We start from the raw sequence: 9,370 nt of genomic DNA, 5'->3' as shown, positions 1-9,370 counted from the left end.
AGGATGACCAGTCTCTGTCCCCTGTCTAACACAGCAGAGCAGAGGGTTCCCCATCCAGAGCCAGGACCCCAAGGACCAGAACAATATACTTGCATATTATCCCTGATCTGAAGAACTCACCAGCTAAAATAGGATGGTCAAAGCAGCATTACGGCACTCCCTGTGCAGCTGGGATGCTGGTGGCACAGAGAGATTAAATTAAAGACCAGTGATGTACCTGTGGTGAGAGGGGGACATACAGTGTGTATATTCCAGCCAAGTGCCCCTACTACAAAACCCCTGGCTCTCCTCATTCCTTGCTTCACTCTGAAGATGTGGCAGTTTTAGCCAAACAGGACATAAGGCATTTCTCTCGGACTTGTTGACGAAGCTCCCAGAGGCTTAAAGTGAAGTGTCAGCTGTGCTGCTCCAGCCCACCATGGGTCTGGAGCTGTTGTCCAAATTCTGCTGACCTTTGTTCCTGAGCCTGCCTTCTTCCAGAGGAGACTGGTAAGTGTTCAGAGTCAAACCCATGCACAAATTTCTTACCAGGACTGGAGTAAACCCTGGATCCTTCAGCTCTGTTCAAGAATGAGGGATGTACTCCTTGCCCATCTTCAATCTCATTCTCAAACTCAACACTAGACCATGTTCAGTGTAGTCCCTGATAGTGCCTATTTTTATTTTGCTTTTAATTACACCCACAATCATGTCTATTAAGTCAAAATTATCCTGCCCTCAATTTAATGAAAGCCTTAAGAAGCAAATGACGTCTGCCATAAGAAATAGCAGAGCTTTTCCCTTCGTCCAATTACGTAGTTGGGGTTTCCGTAGTATTAAGAAGGTTTTAGTTGGTCACTGGCTGGAGAAACCAAAGGATCAAGGTCCTGGAGGAGGGTAAAGACAAAAATAGCTCTGAGAGGACACGTCACATTACTTGGATGTGGTTGCACCGACAGAGTAATCTCTGTCATGTGCCAAGGAACCTGTGATAAGCCCTCTCATAGTCGGATCAGTAATAAGATCAGTTACTTAATTCAAAGTGAGTAAAACCAGGCTGGACTGCAAACAAACAAGTCATGTTCATGGGTCTGTGCAAAAAATAATACATATCACAAAATTAAAACTTTTCTGGGCTGTCCTGCTACATCGCTAGTGCTTAGCACCCTATAAACAATTTTGGAGGCAAATGTAATCCAGTGCAGCCCACAGACAGGCTGCCTTTCCTGTAGGAAGGCTCCCACTTCAAATGTATGTGACAAATACAATTTGCAAAGGGTTACCCACCAGCTGTGAGGCCAAAAGGACTTGGCACACTCTGGCCTGTTTTTAAGCCAGTGCTGGGGCCCAAAGCACACTATGGTTGTAACCATTCCCACCACCTCCACAGGAGAGCTTGGCCCGTGAATAACAGTCCCACTTCTACACCAAAGACATTAATTTCCTACACAAAAGCCGATTTGGCTTTGCAACTGTGCTTATGCCTTGCCTTTGGGCTCTGACACCACTTGGCTTGCCCAGGCATGTGTGGAGGATGAGTAGAAAGGGCTGGGCAACCTGACTTATCACCACACTGGACATCCAAATCAATGGCAATGTCCTGGCAACAGCTAGAACAGGATTTGGGATTCTCATCAGGGCATCCCCCAGAGCAGGCAGCACTGGGAGATATGGCAGGTATCACTGCCATCAGCAATGGGCAGCAAGGCATAGGCACACACAAAGGAAGGGCTGTAGAATCAGCTCTTTTTAAACCATTTCTTTAGATCCTGCACTTTGGTACAAATTATCCCATGCCTGCAGTCATAGGAGGCAACTGACAGGTGAGTGCCCTGGTGGTAGCAGGGAGTGGTGAAGTGGCTGCCTTTAATGGGTTTTCACCTGGAATCGGAAATGAGCAGTCAAAGAGGATTTCCTGTGCCGTGGCTGACATCCAAGACGCCAGGAGCCGTGGTGGATCTGTGGGGATCCTCGGATGACGAATCGTGCTGACAAACGCTGGATGTAATTCTCTCTGGCAAAGCAGCTCAGTGGATGTTATTTTATTCTCTTCCCTCAGATGTGGTCAGCAAGAGTTTTTAAGTGTGACAGTGGCATGCAGTATCCTGCCCAGCTCCCCCACCTGCCTGCACCCCCTCACATGGATCCGCAGGGTTTGGTGTGAGCATCGCGTGGCAGGGAAGAAGTTACAAAGCAAACCAAGCACAGTTTAGGCATTGTTTCCCTGGATGAATGGTGGTTCAGAAGAGGCACGACAAAGGGGATGGCTGTTCCTCGCCAGCTTCATGCTCATCAGGGGCATGGGGATGGTTGGTAGCATGATGTGGGCTCCCTTCCTGCCTCCCAAGCAGCTTCACAGTGAGGGCTGCAGGGAAGCAGAGCATTTCAGCCCATGTCTGGCAATCCCTCTCAGTGTGCATGAGTGTCTCCTATTCCAGCAGCTAACAGCAGCAGTGGGAGAACTCCAAGGACAGAGAAACCAGAGCTGTGGCCCATGAATCCATCAGTGACTGGCATCGCCCATCTGCAGATGCCAGGGAGTCTGATCTTCCTGACTGAGAGGACAATGACTGCAAGAGGGGGAGACACTGGGGCCAAACACACAGAGGAAGAAGGAAATGCTCTGATGGGGACAAGGATAGAGCAGGTCCCAGCATTTGCTATCAGTAAGGAGGCCTTATGAGAGAGCACATCTCAGTAACGCCAGCACTTGCTTTCCCAGTGTGTGACTCTTACCTGTACACATGCATTTTAGGGCCAAGGGACTGCAGGTGTGCAAGGGAAGCCCCTGGTGCAGGGCTGTGGGCAGTGCCGGGCTCACCCCACACCATGACCACCTCCTCGCTCTTCTGAGGCCCAAACCTGACAGGTGCTTCTCAGAAGGAATGGCTGCAGGCAAATGTCACTCTCTGGAGACATTCGAGAGCCACAAGTTTAGCAACAAGCACATGTGCTCACACATGCGCTGGCGGAAGGGCAGTGCCAGGCCCCAGCCCGAGCCACTCACGGGGGCGGGCAGGGGGCAAGCCCAGAACTGGCATAGGCCAGGCTGGGCCCTGCCAGGGCGGGCAGGGGGGTGTGACACCGCCTGTCCCGGCATCCCTGTACCCGGGCACTGCACGCCTGCAGCGTCCCACGCCCAGGGGCCCGGGTGTCCCACAGTCCCTGTGCACAGCCCCGCTGTGGCCCAGACGCCATGTGCCCTTGACCCATGTGTCCAGGCTCTGGTACGCCTCGGGTCCCAGAGACTCAGGATCCCATGTCTCCGGGGTCTCTGTGCTCTCTGCATCCCTTATCCCCAGGGTCCCATACCCTCAGGACACCATGTACCTGGACTCCATGCCTTTGGGACCCCAGACCCCCGCACTCCTGGGACCTCATATCCCTAGGACCTCATACCCCCGGGGACCCCGATCGCTACACCCTCGGGACCCCACACCCCATACCTCAGGAACCCCATGTGCCTGGGACCTCTCGCTTCCGGGAGCCCCGATCCCTACGCCCCCGGGACCCCTCAGCCCGCGACCCCCACGGCCCCGACCGCCGGCCCCCGCCCCGCGGCATTCCCGCCCCGCCCCCGCGGGACTCCGAGCCCTCAGCCAAGTTTCTTGGAACTTTGCCTCCTGTGACGCACGCGCCGGCGCCGGGCCCCGTCCTCCCGGCGCAGCCAATGGGCGGCCGGAGCGCCGGGGCGGCGGCCAATCGGCGTTGGCCGGACAGTTCCCCGGTCCTGACCGACCTTCACCGCCCGGGCGGGGGGGCGATAAAAGGGCCCCGCGGCGGCGCGCGGCGCTCCCGCTTCCTGCCCTTGCACCGCAGCGGACACGGTACGGGCGGCACTGCGGGACCGGCGGGGAGGTGAGCGGGGGGGAGGGAAGGGAAGGGAGGCCATTCCCGTGCACCGGGTCCGTGTGCACTGCGGGGAGGCCGTTCCCCTGTACCCGGGTCTCCGTGCATGGGAATAAGGGTGTCTAGTGCACCGCGGGGAAACCGTTTCCTTTTACCGGGTTCCCGTGCGCCAGGGATATGGGCGTCCTGTGCGCTGAGGGGAGGCCGTTTCCTTTTACCGGGTCTCCGTGTACCGGGGACACCGGCGTCCCGTGCAGCGGGAGCAGGGACGGAGGAAGGGAGGGAGGGATGCCGATCCCGTGCTCCGGGATACGGGTGTCTCCTGCACCGGGGGCGGCTCGCTGTCCCCCGCGCCGGCGGCAGGCGGGCGGGCCAGCCCAGCGAGCCCCGGAAGCAGCCCGGGGAGCCCCGGCCGCCCGGCATTGACCGCCCGTCCGCTCCCGCAGGTCCGGGCCGATGGTGGGAGGCAGCCCCCGGCGGAACCCGGCCGCACGCCATGCCCTGGAGCGTCCGCTGGGTCGGCGGCTGCGGCGCCCAGTCCCAGAAGCAGTGCAAGAAATCATCCTTCGCCTTCTACCAGGCGGTGAGGGACCTGCTGCCCGTCTGGTTCCTGGAGGACATGCGGACCATGGAGGTCTTCCACTGGGAAGACGGGGGCAAGGTGAGCGTGTACTCGCCCTCGGAGGCGCTGCTCTACGCGCTGGTGCACGACCACCAGCCCTACGCCCGGCACCTGCTCACTAAGTTCCCCCAGAGTGCCCTGGCCGTGCCCAGCCAAAGCTTCAGCTGCTGCCAGGCAGCCCCGCACCTGGCCATGGCCGTCCGCTACAACCGCGTCCGGGTGCTCTTCCGAATCCTCAAGGCCATCCAAGCCTTGCCCCCGAGTGACAGAGCCGGCCACCTGGACCGCCAGGGCTGCAGCCGCGTGGAGGGCGGCAAGACAGCCTTGCACATGGCCTGCGAACTGGTGCGGCCCGAGTGCCTGCTCCTGCTGCTGGGGCACGGCGCGTCGCCCTGCCTGCAGGACAGTGCTGGGAACACCCCCCTCGACACCCTGCTGCAGCAGATCTCCCACGTGCCGGCAGCTAACATGCGTGCCAAGCTCCTCTGCCTCGACTGCCTCTTCTTCTTCTTGCCTCAGGACCTCAAGTTTGCAATGAAACAGCAGCTGTTGGACAACCGGCAACAGTGGCAGGACCTCCTGGGGGAGAACAGGTTCCAGTGCCTGGTGGGCTTAGCGCCCCCATCGCTGTTTGTTGGAGCCATGCGTGTCTTGATCAGGACCATTTCACCTGAGCACTTCCCAGAGGCTCTGGACAATCTGCCTCTGCCTCATTTTCTAAAGCCTTTGGACTTGAAACTGGAGAGCTAGAGGGGTGATATGAGGGCCTCCCGCTCACCTGACAGAAATAGACTTGTGCTAAAAATGTATCAGTATACAAAGCTGCTAATGCAGTGGCCAAGTGTCTGTTTTACTGAGAACAGTATTTTTTAAAAGCATTGTATCTGGCACTTTACAATATATTTTATTTAAAGATCCTTGTGATGAGGTGAGGGCTTATAAAGACGTTCTATGGCATGTACAAATGAGGGTATGTGGAAGAACGTATTTGTAAATACATCGAATAAACCAGTGGCAGATGTGATCAAAATACAAATCAAGCAGCTGAAAACCCTGGAGTGGCATGTGCCTTGGAAAAGCATGTGCAGGGTGGGGGAGTATCTTTTTGTTAGGATTTCCCTGTTACATAAGCCTTGCCGTCCTGGAACAGGATGACTCCTTTTTTACAGCTCTCCTAATACATCTTGGCAGAGATGCGGGGTTTTTTTAAAGGCACAGATGAAAACTTCCTCATCTTGTACACAAGACCAAAGAGAAGCCAGATACTGTTAAAACTTCCCTAAACAAGGTTGGCAAGGATGTGCATCTGAACAAAATGTATTTTAAAATATGCATAAATAACAGTTGGCTTCCTTGTAAAGTTGTCTCTGTTCCCCTTGGAGGGTCAAGGTGTTTGTTGTCAGGCAGACAGAGATGGAGCACACACATTGCTGTGGCCAAAAATGTACTTGCCTTGGCAGCCCCTCAGTGTGATTGCTGCAAGGTGAGGAGGGTAGCTCAGAGCAGGAGGGTCAGCCTGCTATTCCCAGAGGGATGTAAGGACATATGACAGTTAGCCCAGGATCCTAGATCATGGCTTTTTTCAGTGGAGTCTGGCCACTCCCCATCAGTGTGTGATGGCTCAGGTTCAGCTGAGAGCACCATGGCAGTCTCGGTGTGCTCTCTGGTTACCAGATCAGTAGCTTAGATATCCAGCCTTTCCCCAGCTATCCCTTCTGAGATACTCCAAGGTACAAACAACATCCTCACAGCTGCTCCATATCAAAAAGCCCTTTCTGAGTAATGTCCCACTTCTAGCGCTTCTGTTTTGACCAGGCAAAGGATACAGCTTTGCTGTGCTACCTTTACTCTCCAGCATTCCAGGCATTCTGGGTGTAACTGGCACTGCCCCTGCGTGCTCTGCAGGGAGCTGTGCTGGCTCCACCAGCCCTGCAATGATAGTGATCTCCTGGGCCGCAGCGCTGGAGCCTTGGCTCTGTTCTTGGAAGTTATCATTGAAACTAGGGTTTTGTTTCACTGCTTAAATTCATAGCTAGGAAGTTGTTTGCCACTTGAACTATTTCAGCACTGCTGTTCCCTCTAGGGTCATCAAGGAATTGATGTTTTTAGTAGAGAAGAGCCATGTTCAAGGCACATGAACTTAATTTTGGTTAAGGAACAAAAAAGAAAACCATAGAATTAGATGCTATAAGCTGTTAGTGTTTCATCAGAACAGAGTGGTATTTCATCTAAAATAATCACTCTACCGCATGCACAGTAAAAGATAAACCATACTTCTGAAATTTGAGAAGAAACAGAAAGAAGATTGCTATTCTTAGGCTGATAGCACTGAAAATATTTCCTAGAAGAGAAAGTGTTCCTTTTTCCTAAGAAACCAAGCTGATACATGCTCAAACCCATTACCATGGGAAATTAAAATTCTTTGCTGGAAAATATGGAACAATTCTAACTGCTCTCTTCAGCTACCTTGTTGATTATAAAAATACAGAAATTCGGAGAATTAATCCTAATCTTCTAAATCTAGCCACATTAAAAAAAATTAAATATCTATGTTGCTACATTCTTTATTAGTGTATGTGTTCCCCATTGCTTCTGTAACAGTGGTGTGGAAACATCTTTCAAAACAGACAAGTAGTAAAGCAGTCAGGTCTCACTTGCACATGGCAAAGTGTCATGAGGTGGTGGAAGAGACAGAGCTGGGGGTGTGAGGGAATGTTTATCAGTTTTGTTGACAAAGACATAACGAGCTTCAGCAGTGGGAATTGGTTGGTTGATTGACCTGAGCGCTGGAAGACACTCCTGCTCCCAAGCTTTGAGAGTAATTACACAGTGGAACAGCACAACAGGCTGGGCAGGACATCCTACACCTTCAAATGAGCCCTTTAACAAAACACAAATTCAATGCAAAGGCTGCCCTGTGACTCCCTAGAGCCCTCCCACCAGCTCTGGGGTAATTCATTCCAACAAACAGAACGGATCCCCTCAGCATATTGTGATGGGTCCAAAGCCAGCTGACTGCTGTGCCCTTCCTGTTATTCTGGGACAGGAGTCAGACTTGGTGCCAAGCCCACGCTGGGATGGCTCTGCTGAAGAGCCCTCCCTGCCTGTGGCTCACTGGTGTCTGCCATGCTGCATCTGGGGAGGAACTGTGGGCAAACTACATCGGTGACTACGTGGATCACTCACCCAGCTGGGGCCAGGCTTGTTTTTCAGACAGAGTCACAGCTTGGAAAAAGGCTGGGGCTTCTTGGCATTGGAAACAGAAGTCTTTTGTTTATAGACCAAGCAGTAGCAGCATCAGCTTTCCTCAGACTGACCTGCCAGCACATCTCTGTCTTCTGCCATCTTTAGGGCACGGTGGAGTGCAGGCTCCACAGCCCATTCAGTTTTCCTTCTCTTGGAACAAAAGTACCACTAAGTGCCAGCTGCACCGCCACTGACAAGCTTAATAAAGCAAACATAGACAGTGATTATGTCACTGAAGAGGACTGTGGTACTAGAGCCAGGGAGCTGGCCACAAAGGTATGGGAAAGAAGATTCACCAAGTCCTAACACCATGGGAGCACAGGGGTAAGGAGATAAGTAGTTAAAAGCTTCTGTCTTACCTGCACAGGTTAATCTTGTCACACAAGGCAAATTACTCATCCATAGGACATGCTTTCCAAAAGCATGCCAGGCAGTAGATAGAACCAGCATTCCTGAAAAGCTTGGTTATTGTTAGTCCCCTAAAAAATGACTTTCTATCATGAAACAGTGATGAAATCTAATAAATATGTCCCATGGGTTGCTCAAGCACTTTCAAACCAAAATATTCATATACTACCCACCTTGTAGTACAAAGTGGTTTTATTTGCTGTGACAGGTAAAAAATGCCTGAATCATTTTCATCCAGGAAGCAAGGGGAGAGAGGAAGTACTGAGTTAGTTTTGACTCTGCAACTGACTCCTCTCTGCAGCTCCCAAAGTTTAGCCTGCCTAGAGTCTGCTGAAGGAGATGAAGTCTATTGTAATTTTGAGTAACTTGTTTAAAAGCTGGATTTGTGCTCTTTAAAAGTCTTCTTTTACCCTGGCACAGAGACAAAGAAAGACCGAGACTAGAAAGGGGCCAGAGTGCCAGGTTGGTTTCCTAATCCCTATTTTGTCCTGTGTTTGGTGTTCAAGCCATATGGGTTTTTGACTTGCAGTGTAAGAAATCTACTGGCATCAGCAGATCCTTGTGCATTGCATCATCCATCCAGGCAAACAAGGCACTCGTGCCATGTGCTTAATATTTAAAGAGCACTGTAAATCCTTGCAAACCAAGTTTCATAACATCTGAGTTAATAACTACTTCCATCCCTGCTTGGTGTCAGCACCTGTCTGAGGCTACATAGGCATTCATTCTCTGTGTGGCTTCAGTGGTCACTCCTCCTCCACCTACAACATGTGAAGAAGAAGTTCTGCTTATGAATTGCTCAGACCACATCAAACTGTCCTCTATTACCAAGAATCTCATCTATGGTGCTGCAAGGCTGCTGCTAGCACTGATTTACTCCTCTTCCCACCACGCAGGTACAGGTGCACGTGTGGCACAAGAGTGGAAGGAGCTGAGCTCCCCCACAAAACCTAACTCAGCAGGAAACACAAATACAGTTTGCAAAAACATCAGCAATCCCTCCCTGCTGCTACAAGAAAAGGAACCAAGTTAAGCTGGGGTACAAAGATTTCCTCCACTTGCCCTGATGACCTCTGAAATGACCAGGATCTGTTTGCCCAGTGGTTTAGTTGATAAATGAAAAAAATCACATAAATCAACAAAGCAAACCTTCAGAACCTTCAAATGAAGAGAAACTGATCATGTTTAGGAATAACTGCTAAAGCCAGAAGAGCCTGGTCATCTAGTCTAAATTGTATATGACCCAGGCCAGCAGTTCCCATGTTG

The 9,370-nt window shown here is 51.9% G+C and overlaps 1 protein-coding gene across 2 annotated transcripts; it reads left to right on the top strand.

Annotated features, from left to right (window-relative positions):
- Positions 1–3,644: 3,644 nt before the first annotated feature.
- On the top strand, positions 3,645–5,810 carry ANKRD9 (ankyrin repeat domain 9). Of its 2 annotated transcripts, none has more exons than XM_082283320.1 (2): positions 3,645–3,806; positions 4,275–5,810. In XM_082283320.1, exons 1-2 carry the CDS (start codon positions 3,650–3,652, stop codon positions 5,198–5,200), a joined length of 1,083 nt encoding a protein of 360 aa, XP_082139446.1. In that variant the 5' UTR covers positions 3,645–3,649; the 3' UTR covers positions 5,201–5,810. The 2 variants fall into 2 exon arrangements, with proteins under 2 accessions (XP_082139446.1, XP_082139447.1); XM_082283321.1 differs by having other exon boundaries at positions 3,761–3,837.
- The last annotated feature ends 3,560 nt before the right edge of the window (positions 5,811–9,370 follow it).

The sequence above is a fragment of the Coloeus monedula genome (genome assembly GCF_965178545.1).
Source record: "Coloeus monedula genome assembly, chromosome: 6".
Lineage (NCBI taxonomy): Eukaryota > Metazoa > Chordata > Aves > Passeriformes > Corvidae > Coloeus > Coloeus monedula.
This window is presented reverse-complemented; position numbering and strand designations above follow the sequence as displayed.

Excerpts from the sequence above, each read along its gene's own strand:
- ANKRD9 (XM_082283320.1), top strand. The coding sequence starts at position 3,650 with ATGGGCGGCCGGAGCGCCGGGGCGGCGGCCAATCGGCGTTGGCCGGAC. Across the intron at positions 3,807-4,274 it reads CTTGCACCGCAGCGGACACG|GTCCGGGCCGATGGTGGGAG; the intron begins GTACGGGCGGCA and ends CCGCTCCCGCAG.